The following is a 25,341-nucleotide window of genomic DNA, read 5'->3' on the forward strand; positions in this document are numbered from 1 at the left end:
ATAAATTACCATGATATTTGAACCTTGAAATTATAGATTACTACATACAGACAAGCCAGGATTATTTCTTTTTACACAAACAAGTAGGCTAATTATGCATGGCTATATTAGCATTATATTTAAATGTTGAGTTCAAATATAACCTTTAGCCCAGATATAATTTAAGTAATTTGTGCCTGGATTGTACACTAGCTTGCATATGTGTGTAAAACCAAGTGAAACTAAACATAATATGCATAATAAATACCTTATTCGTATAGTGTTTTGATAGGATTTCTGGCTTAATGATGCTATGCCAACTGTTGTTGATCTACCAAAGAAATGTTTCTGTGTTCATTCAGGGCCATACTGATGAGCTTTGGGGACTAGCAGTCCATCCCACCAAACCTCAGTTTTTTACATGCGGGCAAGACAAACACATTATGCTTTGGGATGCAATCAGTCATCATCCAATCTGGAACAAAACTATAGAGGTATTTTTTTTCTAAAAAAGGGGGGGAGTTAAAATATAATTTTACCTTTATAACAAAGTATTAAGTGAGGAATTGGGAATATTTTTAGAACTATGAGCTGTATCCACTCTGGACAAGCCAATCAAGGGAGAATTGCTACTCTTAAGTAGGCAATAACAGAATCATTGCTATTATGTATTTCACTGTGTCCTTTCTTGTATATTCACCTGACATTAATCTCAATACAACGTTAATTCATCTCCATATACATTCACATATCCACCAACTGATGCATTTACCTACAGAATCATTTTCTCAATTTATATATATGTATACACACACACACACACACACACATATGTAGGTCTAGGTGTGTTCGGGTCTTTTCCTGTGTAAGATTAAGAGTATCTTGGTGACGTTTCGGCGAGGTCCCGCTCGCCATCCTCAGGCTGGTGCTTTCAGTTTCGTGCCAGTGCAAGCAGTGTGTGATTGGAGCTGCCGTCTCTCTATAAATACTGGTAGTGGGGGCTGGTGTGCTGGGCTGGTTGGCTGCGCTGCTGCCTCTTGATTGGTTGATGGAGTTGATGTTGGTATAATGGGCTGTGTGATGGCCTTGTGAGTTGAAATGAAACTCTTTCCACTTCATAGAAACAATAAAGAAACAAAACCTACAACCCAGCGACCTACTCGTGATCTTCGATGTCATATCCCTCTTCACCCAAGTACCTATCAAAGAAGCCTTGACAGCCATCCAAAACAAATACAACCCCCCCATACACATCCTAGATCTGACCAACCATTGCCTAACCAACACATACTTCATCCAAAATGGACAAAGATAGAAACAGATAGAAGGAGCACCCATGGGATCACCCCTCTCACCCGTCATCGCTAACCTATACATGGAAGACTTTGAAACCAACGCTCTAGAAAAATCCAAACCCAAACCCAAACTCTGGCTCAGATATGTAGATGACACTTTCGCAATTTGGCCACACGGGAAAGAAAAACTGGACAACTTCCTCACACATCTTAACAACCTACACCCCAAAGTACAATTCACCATGGAAACAGAAACCAACAACCTATTTCCCTTCCTGGACATCCTAATTTACAAAAAAACCAATGGCTCCCTAGGACACACCATCTACCGGAAAAAAACACACACCAACTGCTACCTAAATGCACAATCCCATCACCACCCTGCACAGATCAACTCCGTAGCCAAGACCCTCCTCTCCAGAACCAAACGCCTAGTGACAAAGACCACCTGAGAACAGAACTACACACCCTCACTAACATATTAATTTCCAACGGATTCCAAAGAAACACTGTCACCAATCTAATTCGAAAAGAGGTACCCCCAAAAAACCAAGACACAGAACAAGACATCGGTATCGCACTCCTCCCCTACATCAAAGGCACCACAGACAAAATCAGCAAAATTCTCCACAAACACAATATCAGGACAGCCTTTGGCACTGACCAAAAAATAGCCAACATCCTAAGAAACCCCAAAGACCCCAAAGCTAGAAAACCAAGGAGTTTCTGAAATACCATGCAACAATGGCCCAGCCACATACATTGAACAAACCAATAGGAGAATAAATGCACACATTGCAAAACACAAAAACAGAGTCAGAAGAGAAGAAAATACTTCCTCCCTCTTCCAGCACCTTAAAGCCACAGGACATGAAATTAATTTCGAAGGAACCAAATTAATATCCAACACTGAACTCTCCAGCAAGAGAATAATCAGGGAAGCCATTGAAATAGAGGAACCCCACATAACATGAATAGACGGGACGATACCTCCCGCCTACCAGACATCTGGAAGCTGGCCCTCACCAACAAACGAGTTCCAGCCACAAAAACCAACACCAGCCCCAAAACAACATGGGACACCACCGCCAATCCCCCTCATCAGACCCAGGCCCAAGCCCATCCTATAAACAAAGGACAACCACCATCCAGAAAACAGACCATGGCTGCTTCACCAGCTGTCTCACCCCCCGACCCCAAAACCAAACAAGTTGACACATGCCAAGAACACAGACCCAGATCCCAAACTCGAAGCCAGACTAAAACCCAAAATGCTACATCACAGCCACCCGCTCAGGATATCATATCAGAAAACTCGGGAAATTACACCACAAGAACTCAAGAAGTTGCAATACAGCAAATGACCCAGGATATCACAGCACAAGACCAAGGATACCACAGCAATAAATCTCACAAGATCATCACACAACCCATTACCCAAGCCGTTACTAAACAGGAGGCTAATGGAAAAGAGATCAAAACACAATCGACCCAGGAGATTACAATGCAGGACCCAGGATACCACAACAAAAGAACTCACAAGCCCATCACACAACCCATTACCCAAGTTGTTAAAACACGAGAGGCTAATGGAAAAAAGATCACTACAAAACAAACAACCCAGGAGATTACAGCACAAGATCCAGGATATCTCCACAACAAAACTCACAAGGCCATCAAGGCCATCACACAGCCCATTATACCAACGTCAACTCCATCAACCAATCAAGAGGCAGCAGCGCAGCCAACCAGCCCAGCACTCCAGCCCCCACCACCATTATTTATAGAGAGACAGCAGCTCCGATCACACACTGCTTACACTGGCACAAAGCCGAAAGCACCAGCCTGAGGATGGTGAGTGGGACCTTGCCGAAATGTCACCAAGATACTCTTAATCTTACACGGGAAAAGACCCGAACACACCTAGACCTACACACACACACACGTATACATATATATACATATATATATATATGGATCTTTGGTTGTTCGAACCTCAGAAAACATATATATACACATACATACATATATACATACATACATACATATATATATATATCCTGTAAATTCCCATTCATTCACCTGATTCACTTACATAATATCAAAGCTTCCCATTCATACAATTATTTTCATGCTGCTTGTTAGAAATTACCCTTTTTCATCATGTAATACGGAAAGATTTCTAGGTATCTACTGTCTGAATAAAAGAAGAATCCCCCTTTCCCTCTATTAGAGACTTTAGCAAGGAGAATGATAAATCTTGCATTTGGTGCAGTCTCAGAGAGACTGTTCACAGTAAGAAAGATTTGATAGAAATGGTTCATTCAATGTTTCCATGTAATGACTTCCCAATCTGTTTGGATAATCTATTAGGTAGAGCATAAGACCAATACTGTACGGACAACTACTGGCATCATGTAACATGCTGAGGATTTCTTGACTTGACAAGTTTTTAATTTTAAGAATGGTATGCTTCAACTTAACATTTGAAATATCATCCACAGCAATACTGTACAGGCATTCATCCAAGCTTCATATACTTCCTGAGTGTTCACTTCTGAGAGAAGTCAGCTAATTGTAAAAATAACAGTTTAACAAATCTCACTTTATTTTATTTCCTCCACTTAATTTTCCCCACAACAACAACCCTGTGAGGTGAGGTGAGCTGAGAAGAGTGACTGGCCCAGCTGATTTTCATGGCTAAGACTTAGTCACAGTCTCCTGCTTTCTAGCCTGATGCCTATAGTGAATTTATATACATTAAAAAAGAAAGAAACAAAACACAGTATTTCTATGTTCACCAGTCTAGTCAGACAGCTAACTAGTGCCACCATGGTGATTAATAGTCTATTGGATTATTTATGCATGCTCAGTTTTTGAGGTTTTTTCTACTTAGCTAAATTGTGGATTTTCCTGCATCTGCTAATAGCTCTCTTTTGTGTGGATGGTACTGCCATGGCAACCTAAGCACTTGAAATAGAGGGAATGTCATGAGTATGTTTTGGAAACATAAAAATGACTTACTTTATTTGCATAAAATGTATTTGTGATATTTATTTGTTTATTTATAAAAATGTATAAGGCAGCCCAATTCACTCTTAGTAACTCCAAATGGTTTACAAAGACAAAAATCCAATATAAAAACAATAAAAAGCAATGCCTCTTCCCCCCCATCCTCCATTAAGGTGAGATTCAATCAAAAGTCAATATAGAGCAAAACCATATGAAACTTCTCAGGTAAAATGGATTAAATGTCATTTTTTCCAAGAAGATCCAAGCAATCCCTTGTAGTTTCTACTTCATCTACTGAATGATTTTCATGTTACATTAACTGTGAGGTAAAGTATAAACAATTTGGGCTTGAATGTCATTTTGGTCGACTTCATAAGAATGACAGGAAATGACAAGGGCATGAGTAACTTTGAGCCTCTTGATTAAGAAATAGGCATAACTGACACACAATATGAAGCTGTGTAAAGGTCCTCCTAGTTCTTACTGCCACCTATTCCTTAAACAGGAGTTGAGTCCAGGAACACACCTAGATTTCACTAAGTCTGTTTGGTACAGCACCAAAGATGGTAAAGTCCCAGATGCAGAAAGCCCTAAAGCCCAAAATCTCTTGCAGCCCATTTAACAGTCTCCAGGCAGCGAAACAGGGTAGGAACAGCATCTTATATAGCTCCAATTTTCTCTCTCCCAAGTGGGCTCAAGGATTTATTTGATTTTGGAAGGTTCTCAATACAAATATTCAGTTCTGGAATCCTAGCATCATTTAGCCTTCATTCCAGTATATTGACCTTAATATCCTGTTTTTAAAATGCATAAATCTATTACATAAATTCCTTTCAGAAGTCTCACATTCAACAAAAAGGATTTCACATAATTAATCATGTTCTTTCCTTATGTATTAATGACTTAATATCTTGGGAACTTTATTCGTATTATTGATGATAGCTAAAATTTCTTACATACCCTTCTCTGAGAGTATGCTGTATCGGGATAATCTTATTTTCAATGCCACAGTTCAATATGAATATTTAAATTATGCTTCAAACTTCGTATCACAAAATTACTTTTTATGGCTTTGAGGCACTTCTTTCTGGAATATGTGGAATAATCCATTTCCCTTCTGACTTAGGTTTCATTCCTTTACCTTTCCCAGGTGACATGTCAAGTAAACTGAGTTGTCACAGTTGAGACTGAGTTATTAACACTTATTTAAAACAAGAATAAGAGCTCATAGACTGTGTTTTGTAACAATTTGCTTTATATATAAATGTTTGGCTATTATTGAACAAATATAATTCTTTTGGAACATTGTAGGATGCAGCACAGTCTTCTGGTTTTCATCCTTCAGGGTCTGTAGTTGCAGTAGGAACGCTCACTGGAAGGTAAGTGTTAAATATGTTGTCTCAGATAATGGGTTTTCCTAGTGATTAAATGTATTTGTTCAGCGACTGTTCAGAACTCCAACAGTCACAAATAGTGACTTACAGCTGTTCCCTTTACTTCCAACTGTCCCAGCATCCCCACGGTCACATGATCTAAAATTGAGTATGAAGTATTTGTAACGGTTGCAGCGTCCTGGGGTCACATGATTGCCATTTGCTACTTACCCAGCTAGCTTCTGACAAAGTCAGTGTGGGAAGCCAGATTCACTATGAGCGCATAATTCACTGCAATAATTTGTTAACATCCATGGCAAAAAAGGTTGTAAAATCAAGCACAACTCACTTAACAACCACCTTCAATAGAAATGCTGCTCCCAGTTGTTATAAATTGAGGACTACTTGTATTCACACAAAGTAAAAGTGAAGTTATATCCTGAATGTTATGTTAAGTTTGATCCAAATTCATAAAGATTGACTATTGTATATGAGTTAAGACAACTTTTCATAAAGGAAGATTGGTAATGATAGTAATAGTATTTAATAGAAATAATTTCTTGCATGTCCACATCCTGAATTATTGATAACTCACATTTTAAGTATTTGACATTCCGAAATAATATTTGATCTTATGTTCAAAGCCTAGGAATACAAGATATTTGTACACCAGCCAAACTCCCAACTAGTCTAGACAGTTCACAAATAAAATATAAAAAGCAATATACTGGTAAAGTAGAACAAAAGATGGCAAAAAAGCAGACTTGTTAATGCAATTAATTCATTTATGATCTATTTACAGCAAAGACATTTTTATTTAACCAAGCTAAATCTGACTTGAACCTTTTTAGGGCTGTTTGGTATGTAGTCAATGTCAAATGCTATCAGTATACTAATATCATATGAGGTTGATTATGCTTAGTTTGGGCAGTTTTTCATTAGCAACCCCCTGGTCTTATGCTAGGTTCAGTGTCATGTAGGGCAACAGTCTTTTTGGCAGCAGGACCGGTTTCATAGAAGAACAATTTTTCACGGATCTGAGGGGGGGATGGTTTTATTTTTGCTCACTCACCCACCGCTCACTTCCAGGTGTATGGCCCACTGCCTAACAGGCCATGGACTGATGTCGGTCCATGGCCCAGGGATTGCAGATCTCTGATCTAGGGCCACATTTGTTAAGTGAATCACTATAGTTGTTAAATTAGTAACATGGTTGTTAAGCGAATCTGGTTTCCCCAATGATTTACTTGGCAGAAGGTCACCAAAGATGATCACATGACCCCGGGACACTGCAACTGTCATAAATGTGAGTCAGTTGCCAAGCATCCGAATGTAAATCACATGACCATGGGGATGCTGCAATGGTCATAAGTTTGAGAAATGGTTATAAGTCAGGGTTTTTTTAGTGTCATTGTAACTTTGAACGGTCACTAAGCAAACGGTTGTAAGTTGAGGATTAGCTGTACTAGGGTTTGTCTCAATTTTGTTATTTAACTACTGAGGGTAGGTTTTTGAGTTGTTTGTGCCGGTCCCACGATAGAGCCTTCCTAATCATGCATATTTAGGGTCACTGAAGATTCCATCCTGATCCTTAAGACTCCATCCTGATTCTGCTGCTCTTTGGCAGGTAAAATTCTCCACCACCTTAAAAATAGATTTTTGCTTAAAAGTGTGTTGGACCTATGCAATTTTAAGTGTTATACAATGCTCTTCACTGTATATTAAATCAAGAAGTTGGAGAGAGCAGTAGCCCTGCAGCCCCAGGAGTTTTTACATGTTGTATCCTGTAACAAGTATTACTGTTTGTTTGTGAGAAGTCAGAGAAAGCAGACTTGGGGAGTCTGAACAAAGGTATCTCTGGAAAAGGTAGTGGTTCCCTCCTAAATACAGATTTCTACTTGGAGTCATCCTGGATCCAGTTCAGTGATGAATATCACTTAATACTGTGTCTTTGTCAAGAAATGTCTTTTATTACATTCAGCTGAAAAACTAGCTCAGTCTTTGGAAGAAAGACTTAGGCTCAGTAACTCAACTGTTCATAATATGAAGCCTGGACTATTTTAATTGATTTTTATATGGTAGCTGTGGGACATGCTTCAGAAATATAGATATTCCGGATTCCACAGCATGGACAGTGAGTGATGCTTCCTGGAGGGACCCAGGTTACCCTGTTTGAATCAGACTATTTGGTCTGTTTGGTCTCTTCTGGTTGATGTTGCGGCAAGAACAGCTTGGAAATTAGCAGTCTCCGCTGAGTCCCATAAAATCCAGCCAGCAACTGCTGTCAGGAGACCCTACGGGATCAAAATTGCCTTGTAAGGGCGGCAAAGAAAGGAGAGGCGCTTCGTGGACCATGAGGAACTCGCAAATTCCTCATTAGGTCAGAAGCAAGCTCTCTTGAGCAGCAACAGGGACAACGGCCATTTTTGGCAGTCACAAGCTGAGACAACTAGGACCAAAGATTTATGCTGGAGCAGGGTATGGACAGAGCATTGAAACTGGGTGAGATAATATCCAACTCTTACTTTAAAGACTTTATTTAAATATAAGAATTTTTGAAAGAATTTTTAAAAATAACCTCCAAGTACTGAGGAAATGGCGATTAGTCTCATGGAGAAGATTAAGGATTGAAAATTAAGAGGGAAAAGAATGCTCAAAGGAAGCTTTAAATTATAGAAAGTCTGGAAAAAGCTAAACAACTTGAAAGGTGATTTTTGGGAGAAATTGTCTTTTTTATATGTATTCTTAAATCCCCTGGATTTATTGGAAAATCAGCTGTTTTTGACATACTGTTTAATGCTGGAACTTGGAAGGAGAGCCATCTACTGGAAGAAGAGAGGCACTACAGTGTGAGAACTTTCAGTGAAAGTGACAAATGTTTAATACACATAACAGAAGAAAGTAAACAGAGCCTGGAAAATGGCCTGACCTTGACTCTTATCTTAGAAGGCAATTTGTATATTTTGAATTATTGAGTGAGTTTCACCCCCTCTTGAAGATTTTAAAGACAAATTAAATTGCTAATAATTAAATTCTATTGAAACTGGTTATTGGACTGATGACTTGAAAGATTGGAGAAAACATAGTGGACTAATTTGGATTTGGACTACTAATGCTATTTGATAGGACATCATACGAGGCAAAAGAAGAAAAGTGACAGAAGAAAAGGAAAAAGAAGGAAAATTAAATAAGACTTTAAAATTTGGACAATTGAGAAGACAATTGGAAGATCAAAAGATTGTAAAATACTAAAGAATTTTAAAAATTATAAACTTAGGAGATTTGGAGATATAACTATGAGATTGATTAAATTTTACTAATAACTGGCTCTGTGGGAGTGTTTAAATATTGAGACATTGGAACTATAGAGGTATATTGAGTAATTTGTATTGAATTGTAACAAAATGGATTACCAGGGGATAATAGAGGAATATGAAAAAATAATTTTGATGCTTAAAAACATGCATGAAACTATAAAGAACAATGAGACAAGGGGATTATCTAAAGATAAAGAAATAGTGTAGAAGCTCCTCAACAACTGGGGGAAAAAGATGAACAAAATATTCAGAAAATAGATGAGAAATTAGAAAAAGCAGTGGAAGAGAAAAATCAAAATGAGATACAAGAAGACAAAGATAATTAAGAGAAAGGATTGATAAGTAGGAACTCCTTAGAAATTTATAATAGAACAGAGAAAAAGAAAAATCTCTTCAAAAAAAAGTTTAGAGGGGAAAAAAAAGAAAAATCTCTTTTTTAAAAAAAGAAAGACTTATGTATGAGAGTTCAAAGGATGCAGCAGAAAGAGATAAAAGGCAAACCGAAAGGAATACTTAGTGGGTATAAAAACATTAGAAAAAGTTATAAGAAACCAAGAGAGAGAAAGAAAAAGGTGATTAAAAAGTTAATAGATGATGGAACTCCAAAAAGATTAAGAGATGATAGATAGCGATAAAATATATTAATAAAATGGAAAAGTAGAAAATATAGCATATATACTAATAGATAATAGAATTTGCTATATTTAAAAGTCAGCTAAGGGAAGAAGGTGAAAGTTTAGGATTAGGTAATTTAATTGTATTATTAATATTAACAGTGTGTTAAAAGATATTGTGAATTTAAAACGTTTAAGGATTAGAAATTGTGGGGATTTTGAGATATAATCCCTGGATTTACTGAATTTTGTTAATATTTGGTCTGATTAGAAGTTCTAGATATTTGGGATATTGAAAATATGGTGGAATAATGAGTAAATTTTAAAATATTAAATATAAGTGACTTAATAGGGAATAATAAATACATGGTGAAAAGAAATGTTATTAATGCTTAAATGAATTAATGGAAAAAATGAGAAAGAAGTATAAAGAGAGAATAATTTGTTAAAGTTGGAAGATTAGGCTTATATATACTTATTTGTATTATCATTGTTAACAATGTCTTTTAAAAAAGACATTGACCCACTAAATGCACTGTCCACAAAATATGTATGGTATGAAAGGAAAACTAAATAAAACATGAATTAAAAAAGAAAAAGAAACAGACTGTTAGGTGCTTCCTGTGTTCAACTCAGGATGTTCATAATGATGTACAGAGATATACAGTATGTGGTTTAGGCCCATACTGTCTAGTCTACCCCACATTATTAGGCTACTTATTGTGGTTTAACCATTGGATACTTTGTCATTAAAAACTAATTTGACTTTCTATAATGGGATTCATATCACAAAATAAATAGCCTCTGGGGTTGAAACAAAGTTCTTCCCCTTTTCAATTTATTTATTTATTTACAAATTTTACTTAATATTTTATTTTTTATGCAAACATTATATACATTGTTTAGAGTAATACTTACATCCCTTGTAAACCAACAGGAACTGTTAAGGGGTACCAACACATACTTTTTATGTGGAGGATACAAAGTTGTAGAGGCTGAACTAAGGCTATATTTGATCTGATTTAGCAGCTTTCATATGAAACAACTTTATCCTCTTAATGTTTTTAACAGGTGGTTTGTGTTTGATACTGAAACAAAGGATTTGGTCACTGTACATACAGATGGAAATGAACAGCTGTCCACAATGCGTTACTCACCAGGTTTGGACTTGTTTACTTTGGCATCATTTAATCAGTTGGTTAATCAAAAAAGAATTTTCATAACATAGCGATTAATCTCCATAAATAACAGTTTTGCAATTCTTGCTTCTGCTGATCAGAATCTCCAGAATTATAAAAAAGTGAATTGTGAATATATTTTGATTTCTTTAATCAGAATACCATTTCAACTGAAACTTCTTATTTTTTTCATCAACTGCAAATTTGTATCATTTTATTTTGGCATAATAATGCTACTATGACTTTCAGTCAGTTCTTTTGATTTAGGTGTGGTGTCTAGATTAAGCTCTTGCACCATGTTACTAGAATTCCTTTGTAAATAGTAAAATAATGAACTGTTGTGTCAAAAACCCATATGCATTAGGTTTGTCCTAACCTAAGATGAACTTTATGCTAAATTGAAGTGATATAGAATATGGTTATAGGAAGCAGACGTGATGCGGAATCCAGAGTGGGATGAAGCCCATCAAATGGCTTGTTTGATTGCTTGTTGTCGCCAGGAGAGATTGCGTGTGTCTGTGTTGTTTTTACTCTTTGTATATTGGGTTTATATTTTTCACCTAGAATCATTAAAAATGAGCGGGCAGCCATATAAATTATCTAAATAAATAAGCGAATCTAGTAGAATTTAACCACATAGGTACAATTTCCTTGTAGTAATGGGAAGCTTGGCAAGGGCATATCCTAATCCTAATTTCACTTTTGGAAACCAGATACCTCAGTATCCAGTTGCTACTATGACTGTGTCTTTTGCCCATTTGTCACTGGTAGACCATGCTAAAAATTACTTTTCAGGTTGACTCATCGCAATGGACTTATGCATTCATTCCTTATGATTCAAACCACCAAGAGTTGCCCTTTTCATTCATTGATCTGAATGAAATACTGTATAAGTAACCAATTAATTAATTTTATATAGCTGTCCAGCTCACCAATGGTGACTAAGGGCAGCAAACCAGAATCAATAAGAACAATAAATAAATAAAATCAAAAAATATACAATATAAAAACCTTATTAATAAATATCATAAAAGCAAAAATACAGATTGCCCCTCGAGCAGCTAAGCAGGTCTTAAGTTTTCTAATATCTTCTGGTGCTTATGCTTGAATAAAAGCTCTTGGTGAAATATATATTTGTATGTTATGATTCTAGTAATTAGAATGTTATAATTCTAGTAATTATTAAAACCTCAAATTGTATTATGGTGGTCCCTCAAGGGCAGCCTCTATAATACAATTCCTTCTACAAAACAAAATATGAATAATAAAATTAAACAAATCCTATAATAAAAAATCAGTTTAAAAATATGTTTTTAAAAAGCAATCATCACAGCTCAACACCATACCCCACAAGCCTAAAAACCTTTGTAAATCTTTAAGGAGAGAATATAACAAAGAAAGTGTCATTGAAATGATTTATATCAATTAATACACTTAGATGCCTTCATTCCCTGAAATAGGGCCTCAGATTTAAACTGAAACATGGAAAAATTCATGTAGGAGAAAGGGATCTCTTCCCAGTGCCTTGTTGTATGTAATCTCACTTCCAGATATATTTTAAAAGTGCTTGCTCAAATAATATTTCTGCTTCATCAGTGTGATTACAGTTTTATTGTTTTTGTTTTTCAGATGGCAACTTCTTGGCAATAGGCTCTCATGACAATTGCATTTATATATACAGTGTTAGTGACAATGGAAGAAAATACAGTAGAATTGGCAAATGTTCAGTAAGTCATAATCTTATTATATTCTTAGGCATACAGGCTTCTTTTTGTATTTATTTAATATTCCAAGTTGATTTATTTAATATCTTGAAAGTAACAAAATATTTGAGTAACAAATATTTGAAAATGTTTAATTCTATTGAAAGATTAGTGTATATTTAAATGATTACATATTCTTTGTAATTGTGCCTACCCTGGGGAACAGTATCCCTCCCCTAAAGTGTACATGGCCCCAAAACATGGCTCTTACTCAGGCTTTAGGACTAAAATGTTAGTGATGTCCTGCACTGATTGAGGAATTGAACAGAGTGAGTTTTTTGACATTTTTTTTGTTTACATTGCTTCCAGAAAGACAGTAACAATAATTTGGGGTTCAAAAAGAAAAGAGTAAATAGTCAAGAATTTGTTGCATTTATGAACCAATAATTAAAATCATTTTGAAACTGGAGAACGAGTTACTGATTTCTTATTCGAATTATACAGTCAGGATTACCATAAAATAAATACTCAAGACAAATACAAGTTTTTAAGGTCGAAGTATAATTGTTTGTGAGAAAGATGTTGGGAGACTGGACAAAAAGATGCTGCCAAGAGCTAAGAAACAGCTTAAATCCATACTTGCATAGTAGGTGGGGCAAAAGTTTTTTAGTCACTCTACTGGAAACACTCCACAACTTCTGGTTTGTTGCAAGATGCAACTATGTATAATGTTATGCTGTTGGAATTAATACAATGCATCTCTTCATAGGGTCATTCCAGTTTCATTACTCACTTGGATTGGTCTGCTAACTCTCAGTATCTTGTGTCTAATTCAGGGGACTATGAAATCCTATACTGTAAGTAACAAACAGTATATTGCCTTGAATAAAGAGTATGTTCTTTAGCACCAAGATTCCATTATAGAGATTATCTTTGGTCTTTTAGTTTTCAGTTATAATTATCCTAACGCTTTATCATTAATATTTTCATTCCCAATTCTTTATTCTTAATAGGGGTTCCTTCAGCTTGTAAGCAAGTAGTAAGTGTGGAAACCACTAGAGATATAGAATGGGCTACTTACACGTGTACTCTAGGATTTCATGTTTTTGGTAAGTATATGATGTTCATTACTGCCATCTATAGGCAATTTATAATATTTATAATGTTGGAGGCATTCATTCATCCTTTGTAACATGTTAAGGCTCTTTTAATTTTGAGACTTCTTGTTTTATAATATGATTTTTTTAAATTGACTGTTCCTGGCTATAGTATTAATATCTGTTTCTATTCCATGCTTTTATTCTTCATAGTTATGAGTACATGATAAATTTAATAGCAGTACTACTGTTACTATTACATTGTAATCAACATAAATTCCATTTTTCTTTCTTCATAGCAGCATATTTGTCATAATCTATGCTAAGCCATAATGAGCATTACATGACTGTGTATTGGACCATCTTATTAATCTAGCTACCATAAACCTTGGTTTATATTATATAATATAATTTAAATCTAGCTATTATCATATATTGAACAATCCATGGTTTAGTCATGATATATTTACTCAGTCTGTGTTTACTAAACCTGTACATATACCAGTCTAACAAAACACCAGTGCTATATCTCAGCACATGTTTCAGTCTCTGTTTTTATCTGGGAGATCCAGATTCTGATACGTGCCAAGAAATGGGATCTGGATTGTTTTATGCCATATTTTAAGCAGTTCAGAAATATAATGCAGATATATTTGTAGTTTTGGCAAGAAGTGGGATCTTCAAAAAGTTGAATATATAAATGATTATTTCTTATTTTAGGTGTATGGCCAGAAGGTTCAGATGGCACAGATATAAATGCCCTTTGTCGCTCACATGAAATAAATTTATTATCAACTGGTGATGACTTTGGCAAAGTACATCTCTTTTCTTACCCATGCTCACAATTTAGGGTAAGGCACCAGCTATATTAGAGACTATTTGCATAAGTTGTTTTGATTAAATCATTCATACTGTTTGATTTAAATATTTTGAAGAAGTTATCTTTTATTTGTATTCTGTCAACTTGAATTTAACATGGTTTCAGTTATTATTTTAATAATTATAGAAACTAAATTGTATTTATAATTGTTTCTTTCACTGAATTTCATGCAGATTTAGATAGTACTATATCAATGTAACAATTTATATCACAGTCGTTCAGTAAATACATATATCAGTCCATATAGGTTTCCTCATTAGCATTTTAAAATGGAATCAAATGATATTAATTTAGATAAAGCTGTTCACTAAAGAATTACAGAACAATTCATTTAATAAATTACAAAACAGAAAACATTAAAAGAGTTGAGTGCCTAAAAGAACTTAATTATTTGATATCTGTCTTCTCAAACAAGCTAGGAAATGCACTTATACCAAATAGCAATAGCCCTCTCTAAGCAGTTTACAGAGCCAGCATATTGCCCCCAACAATCTGGATCCTCATTTTACTGATCTCGGAAGGATGCAAGGCTGAGTCAACCTTGAACCAGTCAGAAATGAAGAAATTGAACTCCTAGCAGTGAGCAGAGTTAATCTGCAATATTGCTTTCTAATCATTGTGCCACCATGGCACATCAATGTTGTATCCATTTTAAAGATAAAATTGACTTTCTTCCTTTTTTATAGCTTTCAAAATATATCCTAAAATTCCTAAATGAATCTGATGCGTTACAGATTATGGTGTGCATTATCTTGAAAAGTTAGTGAAGTTATTTTTGATGTGGTATTCACTTCTAGGAAATACATTTATCTATTAAAAATGATAAATGTAATCCCTGTGGCCTTGCAACTATGTAAATTGGCCTTACTGTTTCTTAGTCTTATCAGTGAATAAGCGGCCACAGATAACAATACTGTTTTGAAACATTAGAGACAAAATCAATATCCCTGCTCCAGCGGGAAGCTTGTTTAAATGTTTAAATTTAGATTTAAACACTTAATGCCCTCGCCTGAAGTAATGGGTTGTTTTTTAAAAGCAAATTGTTCCAGGACCAATGCAAATTATGCTGCATTATCTGGTTGCCAATCAAAGAAGGAGTTAAATGACTAAGAATTCCTACATTAAAAGCAGTGAGAAGCAAATACATTTGAAAATAATGTATTTGTCTATTTATGGAGATTCTCAAGTCATCCAGGTCATGATTGTCGCAAAGGTGCTTTGTCAAGAGGCAACCGGATTTTCTGGTTTTTCTTTAAAGACGTTTTGCTTCTCATCCAAAAAGCTTCTTCAGCTCTGACTGGATGGTAGAGAATGTCAGAGCTGAAGAAGCTTCTTGGATGGGAAGTGAAATGTCTTAAAAGAAAAACCAGACGGTCTGGCTGCCTCTTGGAAAAGAACCTTTGGGAAAATCTTTTTTTTATATACCATATGTTCCTTATATGCTGGATTAATATCCTGGTAGAGAGACAGTATGGTCCAGTGGTAAGAATGCCTAGGAAGAGAGAGTATCTGAACTCTAGTCCCTGTTAGGCACAAAGGCAGTTGGGTGACCTGGGCCAGTCACTTTTTCCTGAGCCCTAGTAGGTGGCAACAGCAAACAACTTTCAAAATCTTGCCAAGAGAACTGCAAGGCTTGTCTAAGCAGTTGACAGGAGTCAACAGTGACTTGAAGGCACACACACAAAAATGTAGCAGCAGAAGCCATAGCAAAACTCCAATGTACATTTATCAAGGAAGTATAGGTTTTAGCCATAAGCATAGTGATGTACCTTCCTGCATGGCTGATGGAAGCAAAAATAACGCCAGACTATAAAACTGGTTTGTTCCTTTCTTCTTGTGTGTTTATTTCCCAGTCTAACTTTCATCCCTGATGTTCCCTGGTTGTTGCCCATCTGGTCTGATCTTGCTTAGCTTCCAAGCTGAATCAAGGTCAGACAGGTGGTATCACCTGCTGAACAACATGGCATGATTTCTCTCTAGATTGGCCTCTAATTATTAGCTATAACTGACAGGTTATGTTGTTCCCTTTACCAATTCTGACTTTATTACTGAATGTGCCTTTTTATTTATGCCTTTCAGGCTCCAAGTCATGTGTATGGTGGACATAGCAGTCATGTAACCAATGTAGATTTTCTATATGAAGATACTCATCTCATCTCCACCGGTGGAAAAGATACTAGTATTATGCAATGGCGAGTTATTTAGGAGAATTCTTGCATGAAGCTATATGCAAACAAGAACTGGCCTTGCATCACAGTTCTGTACAAGATGTATATTGAAAATTTAACAGTATGGTTACTGTCTAGCCCTAGTCACTGTGATTTTGAAATTTTGAAATCCTTACAAACCTCAGGAAATTTAAGTCCTTGGCTACTTACCATAATTATTTTGGTTATTCATTAAGTATCACCTCAAAAAGCAATTATCATCTCTTTGTTGTATATTAGATGAAGAAATTCAAGTTTAAAATGAAGTCATGGCTTGAATATTTATGCAATATAAATGAAAAAAAATCTATTAAATAGTCACCAAAAAGCTTATTCTAATATTACACATGGCCGCTTTGCTGTTTATCAGCTCTGTACTGTCTTAATTACATTGTCGGAATATCAACAATTGCATAAATGATGGTACATCTATTTCTAATTAACAGTGAAGAAAGCAGACAGAAATTTTAGACCAAGATGAGATAAGTAAACAACCATTAAACACTGCTGTTGTGTGTTGTTCATTTCAGTGGAACCTTCATAGGTTGCCTGTGAAATGAAATAAAAGGTTCAAACAACATTTTTGGCCAATTTGCTACTAGAGTTATAAACTCTTTAAAAGAGTAAATGTGAAAATTAGAATGTTCATTTATTTGCAGCTAAAGAATTGATTTCAGTAAGATTAACACTGTTGGATTGTGCTTTGATTTCATTCTCTGAAATTATACATAATTATACATAATACTACATACTACTGTATCTATGCTGCAGAGATCCAGATGAACACCAGATGGCAGCAAGGAGATGAAATATTTTTTTTCCTGCCATAAAGTTGAATGGAAGGGGGGAAAGTGCTTATGTAGATTTTTACAGCACAGATGTGGTGATCCTAAATATGGACTACCAGTTTTAACTTGAATATACAAGCAGGAATTAAAGTTCCAACTTAAATTGAAAAAAAAATATGAACATTTCTTACAAATAACCTGTCTGATCCCTTCTCAGATGTTTGGTTAATAGAGGAAATCATTCTGTATGTTGATCAGCATGAATGTTTATACATGTATAAAAATGTTAGAAGTTCATAAGAAATTGTGAGTCATTCAAAGCTTTACTTGTCTTTTGCTTATGGATATTGTATATTTGTATTTTAAGATCCAGTAGATCATGTATAAAGAGATCTTTTTAAGCTTACTATAAACCAGCAGAGGAAATGGGAAAATAAACATGTGAACCATTAAGAAAATTTTTTTGGCCCCTGGGGCAAATACGTTTGTTGTATTTAAAGATGTCAGTGCAACAGTGTTCAGTTCAAGAGGTCTGTGTCCCATTGCAAAGGATGCCTGATATCAAATCATGTAATGCAGCCACTTGATAAAACATATTTGGTAATGCCTTGCATAATAATGAACAATTTGCCCTTTTTTTTTGCTCAAGTGTTTCATGGATTGGTATTTATAGTATAAGAAGAGACTGTTTTGCAATGAAGTAAGACTAGAAATAGCATAAAGTAGCTCATGTGGCAGATTAACGCGTTTTGATTGTTTAACCAGTTACAATTTTCTGTTTATATGGGGGAAATCTATCTAAATACTTGAAATGAACAGAATTATAAATAGGCTCTGAAAAGCTAAATAATAAAAGGCCTTTTTCCTCAAATGGAAAGGAAACTTTAAGCTCTGGTTTTTAGAGGCTGCAGTTTTAATAAATTGGAAGCCTTCTAAATTACATATCTGACATGCTATGTTGAAATTGCAGGACACTAATAAACATCAGTGTAGTGTTTGATTGAAATTATACTTTTCAATATGAATTGAGTTTGATATTGAAACTTTTAATGTATTATACAGGAATAGAACTTTCCAAAGCAATCTGAATCTACATGAACTTTGCCTTTGTATTTGTATTTCTAAGTATTAGCTTTTATACAGAGAAGGTGAAATCAGTTCATCAGTGCTGGATTTCTATATACAAAATTCATTGATAGAATTTATTTGTTGCAACATGTGTTTAAGCACTTGAAATAAATTGTAGTGAATATTAAATATATGAAAATTTGTATCAAAGCATTTAAACTCAGTAAAACAAAATCAGTGCTAGATAAAATAATACTTTAGAAATCAAAAGTAGAAAAAAATCAGAACAATTCTAAAGTTAGGAAAATATACTGAAAAATACAAAGTAAAAATAAAATAACTGTCTTAAAATGTTTGTTCATATATCTCTGAAATAGTTTTTAATAAACATTTTTCAAATGGATAGTATAATCATAACAATGAATTTACCCAGTCAAGTTAGTAAGATGTGAATCATGGTTATCACCTGTGAATAATTTCTCTTCTACCCCTGAAAGCTCCCTTATCTGGCTTCATCAAATTGATCAGGATTGTAGGGTCTTGCTGGCAAAAGAGTCCTGACCACTCTTCGTATGTGTACATTATAAATGACTAGTATATTTGTTTTGTTTTAATCTAATACTATAAAAACAAAAGTCTTGTCAGGATGTGTTTCACTTAGGATTACTAAAGATAAGCTCATGAGTTGTTAAATTCTACTATCAGTGTAACAATAGTTCTGCTGGATCAGTTCATAGAATCAACCATATTGTTTTTCACAGTGGCCACCCATTTACATCTAGGTACTCTCAAGCAAGGCCTTCCAACTCTGTTCCTTTGCAACTGGTATTCCTTTGTAATTAGTGGAAGGCACTGCTAATATTTAATAGGTTTCTCTTCCATGAATGTATCAAGTGAGTAGCCGTTACCATGCCATGTGATGAATTCGACACCTTAATTATATGTTGTGTGAAGAAATAATCAGGTGTAATTGTATCATAGATTGGTACAAGAGCACTACAATATGGCAGTTCCTTCTTCTATCACTTTTCTCAAGACCATGACCTCAAAAGCTGAGACCTCACCAATATATACATAAAGGACACAGTTTGCCTCAAAGTGCATCACTTAGTTTCCAGAGATCTTCTGGAGCCATTCAAAGTTGCCTTTGATTTTCCAATCAATCCAATCAAGTAAGGAGGATGGAATCAATGTTAAAAATTGCTACAAGAGCCTTTTTCCATACCAGCTGTTGATTTTAGGCATTCTGCAAAAAGATCAGGGAGAATTTACTCTGTTTATTAAGTATTGTACCTTTAAAATATGTAGTGCCCTTAAAACTGCTCCATTTATAGTGAGCTAGCTTTGGCAGATTGACTCAGAGCACACACGTGGGTTAAGTTGAGAGATAGACATCAACATGCCATTCTAAACTACATGTTTAATTTACATAAAAGAATGGCATATTTCACAAATCTTTATGACACCCCCTCCTCTAGACATTCCTGCACACCTCTGAATTGGGCATTTCACGTGTGTGTTTTTTCCTGAATTGTGTAAAATATTTTTGAAGTCTTCTGAGCTACAGACGGTCATCTTTTGCAATCTCTGGTTTGCAATCTCTGGTTTACATGTTATAGACCATGTAAGCATGATCTTGTGGCACTTTAAAGGCTTGGGCCAGTTGTCACCTGGAAGACACTTGACTCCATCCTAAACATTTCTTCTTTGATCCTATGTAAGAGCTACTTAGAAGAGACTCTTCCATTCAGCAAATGGAAACTATTTCTCCACTAACACCAACTGCTGCCATCTCTTAAAAGAGTCGTTCACCCTGACATACAAGAATAAACCCATTCAACTGAAGGATATTTACTTCAGAATACACTTTGTTCCCCTTTTCTGCCAAAAGCATTAGTGGATTGTATACATTATATGTACACACTTAACAATTCAGGACAATATTTTAACTGTTAGATCAACTGGACAATATCTATTGAAAATACAAATTGTTGCATTTAAAATGCTTAAAAGTTTGTAACTACATTACAGCAAGTAGGCTGCACTATACTGGTATTACAAGTTTGGGCTCTATTATGTTCAATGCTGGGGCAAAGAAAGAACCTTTACCGATTGGAACTACTACTGATTTTGAAGCGGCTTCAGCTCCAATGGATTCCCAGCCATAGTGTTTGGTTTTGAGGTAAATTATACACCAACTCGTAAGTCACAGGGACAGACTGGAGAAACCTACACAGCATACATAGAGCATCACATTTTGTATCGGTTTTAAGGAATAAAAAACAACGGTAAGAACCCACGAAAATTTGCGCACACACAAACTACATTTAATAGGGTACCTCAAAATTCTGCGCTAATTGCACTGAAAATTCCAGCGGGGGAGCCGCGACTCCTTTTTCAAAGGAGCAACCGGCAGAGACCTACAAGGCGAAGCGCGCCCGCACCTTGTTCGCACTGACAGGCGCGTGCGCGCTTGCCGGTGTTTGTGTTGCAGAAACGTTCCGCTTGCGTTCTCCACTTTGCGCGTGCTTGGATGGGCTTGCCTGGCCCGCGGTGCTCGTGAGAGCTGCAGCAGCAGCAGCAGACAGACTGGCGGAAGTGTCTCTCGGCAGCAGTGGGCAGCAGAGCCCCGCGGGCTTTGTGCGCCTCCTCCTCCTCCTCCTCCTCCTCCCTCTCCTCCTCCCTCGCCAGCGATTTGTCCCACGCCCACTCTTGCCTCGCCACATCCCGGGAAAACGGCGGGGGGAGATGGCCGGGGCCCTGGACCAGCTGCCAGGCGCCGAGGAGTGGCTCCCCAGCTAGCGCCCTTGGCCGCGGGGGTGGGGGGGAGGTAAGAAGATGCCACTGCCTGCGAGCTGGAGGAGCCGAGCGAGGCGGCAGAATTGAAGAGCAGATGCAAGAGCGAAGTCGCCAGCGCTCGGCGGGCTTTTCTTCCTCCTCTCGGGCGCTCCTCCATTGAGCATCTGACAGCCAGAATAGCAGCTGCTGCCGCTTTTTTGCTGCAGGAGCGTCGCCGAATCCCGGGCCGGGGCGGGGAAACTTCCCGCTGTGCGGTGGGGGGAAAGGCGGCTAGCTAGAAACGGCTGCGCAAAGCTCAGCTGCGGGGAAAATGAGGTGAGTCGGCCGAGCCTGAGGCGCGGGTGTTCGAGCTCTCTTTCTTCTTCTCCTCCTCCTCGGGGGAAGGAGGGTTGGCGCTTTCACCTGGCAGCGGGCAGGTGCAAGTAACACTGGTTCTGCCCTTCAGAGGAGTATGCGCGGAGTGGTGTAAGAGCGGGATTCTTGGGTCTGCCTCTAGCAAGGACACGTGTGCATTGCAGTCTCGAATCCTCTTCGCCTCTGGCCTAGAATTTCCAGAGAGCTTCAGTCTAGGCGGAATTGAGCCTTCTGTATCCGCTTCCATGGAGAACATGAATAGAACTGCCAACTCTCTCTTTTTAATTAGCCATTGCTCCCGTGCTCTGTAATAGCGGCGGGATCCGCAGCTGTGAGAGACAAAAAGAATCCTTTGTGACATCCCCGTGGCCAACAGGGTATGGTGGGGTGGGGGTGGGGGGATACCTGCATCTTGTCGAATTGTCTTATCTAGTTCATTAAAGTCTCAGTACGGTAAATCCGAAGGCCCTACCAAGTGATGTGTTTTGCGGGTGTGACAGGTTCACAGCGCTCTAGAATTTGTCAAGCATTTGCCGATGGCTGGCCTTCTTTCTCTGGTATGGTGCAAACGTTTACTTAGATGTCTTGGTGATTTCTGCAGAGCTGTGGAAAAAGTGTTGTGTGTTTTTTTTCTGGTCTGTTGCCAGCCTGAAAACTTAAATCTGTTGTGAGTTGCATCTGATCACATATACTTTTATGTTCTCAAAACTAAGGTCCTTCATTTCATGTACTTAGCACATAACCCAATCCTTTGGAGGATGGGCATTGTTCAGAGTTGGTGAAACAGTGTATTTCCCCTTCAGGTAATTCAGCTTTACTGGGAGTGCAAATAGTGGCCTCAAAGAATAGCAACAAAATCGTGGCAGCTGGCATTAAGAGGAATGACTTTTAAGTGGCCATCAGGCTTGGAGCCTGTCCTAGAAATGTAAAACCTTTCATTTTGTGTAGTTTCTTCCCTTCAGTGAAAGAAAGATTATTGGGTCCTTCAGTCTTTCAGCAAATGAAGAGATGGATGCAATGCTTGCGAGTGGTTTAGCATCATGTCTTAAGTTACTACGACAGATTGCTTGAGTTTATACTAACAATTTAGTATTTTTTAAAATCTAATTTGTTGAAAAAACTGTAATAACTTGTTTGCCTACTGTATTGTAATCAGGAAGATCATATGTCCTGTTTAGCCCAAAATAAAATAACCCCATAGCATGCTTTTAGGTAAACAAGTCAGTGCTGAGCAGCTAACTAGCTGTGGCAGTTTTACATGGAGAGAACAATTTTTTTGATGGTTCTGTCAGGTGGTCCATGGGGCGGAATTGTTGACATTAAGTTTCTTTACCAACCCCAGTTTGGAACAGCCCAAATAATAGTTGACCAGCACTGGTGGAGATGGAATTGCATAAGGATCACACAACAGTCTCTGTTTGAACTTCTTAGCACATTTCGCTCCCGCTTCTTCTACCTCTTGTTTTGATTGTTTTCAAAAAATAAATTCCATGTTCTTCCGGGGTGGGGGAGGTACATCACAAACAGCAGAAAAGAGTGGGGTTGTGTCATCCCCACCAAGCTGTTGTTTTGAGCTAATTGCACTAATTGGCCTACAGCAGGTCTGGGCTATAGGAAGCTGTTTCCATCCCATCTTCTCCAGACTTGAAGAGATTGCAGGTGAAAGTGGAGGGCAGGTTCTGAGAGGTGGCTAAACTTATGGATTTAGCCATGTGTCAAACCTATCATTAGTTGGATCAATGTTGCGATTGATAGATGTTTTCCCTCCAGCTGATAATATTAAGAAGTGGGGAGGAGAAAGCAGCCTTCCCTACATGGAAAATGAGAACATCATCTTCTGACTATAAGCCAGAACAGAGGCAGTTAGAATTAACAGTGGGAAAAGCTTTAAAGTTTAGGTTTCTGATGATTCACAGATGGGAGCAAAGCATTAAACTGAGTTGTGGGAAAGAGCTCTTTGTGTATGTAATTAATAAAGAGACCTCTCAGTTCTCATGCATGTGATTTTAGTATTGCCCAGCATACATAAATTATTTTATCGATCAGCTGTTCAGTGGGGAGGGGAAGCGAAGGGAACAATGAAAATAGGCTTTTATATTTCAATGATTATGGAATGGTTCATGTAGAGAAAACAGAATATATGCATGGCAACAGAGGCAGGGAAAATGTACTGCTTCCTTCTGTTGCCATGAATGTGGGTGTGCCTTTCCTTCATCACTGTTGCCATGCATTAACTGACAGTGCTAAGACTACTTCCTTTATCTCTTGGAAGGTAATTCATTGAAATTGTGTATCTGTTTCTCTGCCTTTTGTAGTGTATGTCCTGCATTTTCCTTTGTATTTGAGAATATGTGTGGTTTTGAGCTAGGAAGAAAAGATTTCTTCATTGCATTTTCTCATTTTATGATGTAAAATAGATGGGGAGTTTAAGCTTTATATACTATGTATGTCTTCCAGGAGCAATTCAGGTAGATGACATTGTTAGGTACCAACCAAGATATAGCTTCTAGCACTGAACTAAATGATGATCCTTCAAATGCTGCTAATCTTCTGATCTTCTCATTATTCTTCCAAAGCTGCTTTCTGGAAATATAAACAGCTATTAGAGCAATCTTTACACAACCTCCTGATGTACTGAATATCTTCTTGGACTATGGGGCAGATTGGGTGCAGCGGAAAAAAGAACATGTGATATGCTGAGTGATATACTGAGCCACCTACAGTATGTTCTCTACTATTGGAAGCAATGATACCGCATAGGAAGAGATGGGACTATTAAGAAAAGCTGTTCCACTGAGGATTTCTGGTCCAGGGTCTGTAATGAGGTCTGTAATTAAGGTCCTATATATTATGATGGTGATCTTTATTTGCTTATACAGGTGCTTGTTTCTGGATTTATGTTATTGTTATATTTTTCACCAATGGCACAACAGTCTCTGCATTTTTTTTTCTTAGCACATAGAGAATAAATGGCACAAAAATCCTGATTGTTATTGTTGTTGTTTTGAGAGTCTGCCACTTGTACAAATGAGTGAACCCAGCATCCCCCACCCCCCCATGCATTATCCAAGCACGTGCCTTTAGGAAAATTTCTGGAATATAGTTATTTTTGAAGCTTTGGGTTTTAAATGCAAACTCCGTGCAACTGGTATAATTGCTACTGTTTGTGGCACTTCATAATTTATATAGAAGCCTCTTGGGGCAAGATAAAAATGAAATGGCAGGAGAAGGTTTTGGCCTCTGTTGAATTTTGTCTATTGAGGTACCCCTTTAATTGATTCCAGGACATAATTATGACTATGATGGGAACACATTCTGAAATGTCAGAATGTTCTGCAGCTGCTTGCTAGGCACAGGTTATTTATTAGACAGGAACTGGACATGCCAGGAATAAAGGACACTGAACTATCATTGTGTCTCTCAGTCCTTCAATGGGGTGAATAGATATCATGTGAGTGGATGGTATGTTTGGGCATGATTGCCCATCATTACTTACATTGGTATGACAGAGTATGCCAGGGTTTATTAAAAGCTGCAGACACCACCAGAAAATAGTGCACTGATATGGAACTCCATAGACTACATATGTGTGTATAATGTGTAAGTCTTGTCTTTTGCTGCCTCTGACAGTAAGTGAGCTAATTAGACTGCCTCTCAAAGGTCTCATTTTACCCATG

The 25,341-nt window shown here is 37.1% G+C and overlaps 2 protein-coding genes across 18 annotated transcripts in view; both read left to right on the forward strand.

Moving 5' to 3' along the window:
* Positions 1–17,899, forward strand: part of EML1 (EMAP like 1) — a 154,157-nt gene extending 136,258 nt beyond the window's left edge. For all 5 annotated transcript variants that reach the window (XM_087922171.1, XM_087922170.1, XM_026698481.2 and 2 more), the window contains 8 exons: positions 342–473; positions 5,598–5,665; positions 10,662–10,750; positions 12,398–12,495; positions 13,241–13,328; positions 13,485–13,580; positions 14,289–14,419; positions 16,528–17,899. In XM_087922171.1, coding sequence (XP_087778297.1) covers positions 342–473; positions 5,598–5,665; positions 10,662–10,750; positions 12,398–12,495; positions 13,241–13,328; positions 13,485–13,580; positions 14,289–14,419; positions 16,528–16,653 — 828 coding nt within the window. In that variant the 3' untranslated portion in view covers positions 16,654–17,899. The remainder of the gene's footprint in view (positions 1–341; positions 474–5,597; positions 5,666–10,661; positions 10,751–12,397; positions 12,496–13,240; positions 13,329–13,484; positions 13,581–14,288; positions 14,420–16,527) is intronic.
* Positions 17,900–21,230: 3,331 nt separating this feature from the next.
* EVL (Enah/Vasp-like) overlaps positions 21,231–25,341 on the forward strand; it is a 138,713-nt gene continuing 134,602 nt past the window's right edge. For 6 of the 13 annotated variants that reach the window (XM_087922172.1, XM_087922177.1, XM_087922173.1 and 3 more), the window contains exon 1: positions 24,470–24,489. In XM_087922172.1, the coding sequence (XP_087778298.1) occupies positions 24,485–24,489 (5 nt within the window). In that variant the 5' untranslated portion in view covers positions 24,470–24,484. Of the gene's footprint in view, positions 21,626–21,753; positions 22,042–24,469; positions 24,490–25,341 lie in introns of those variants that run through there. The other 7 variants (XM_087922182.1, XM_087922176.1, XM_087922187.1 and 4 more) reach the window with 3 other exon arrangements.

This window comes from Pseudonaja textilis, chromosome 1 (genome assembly GCF_049901715.1).
Source record: "Pseudonaja textilis isolate UNSWEBS1 chromosome 1, rPseTex1.2, whole genome shotgun sequence".
Lineage (NCBI taxonomy): Eukaryota > Metazoa > Chordata > Lepidosauria > Squamata > Elapidae > Pseudonaja > Pseudonaja textilis.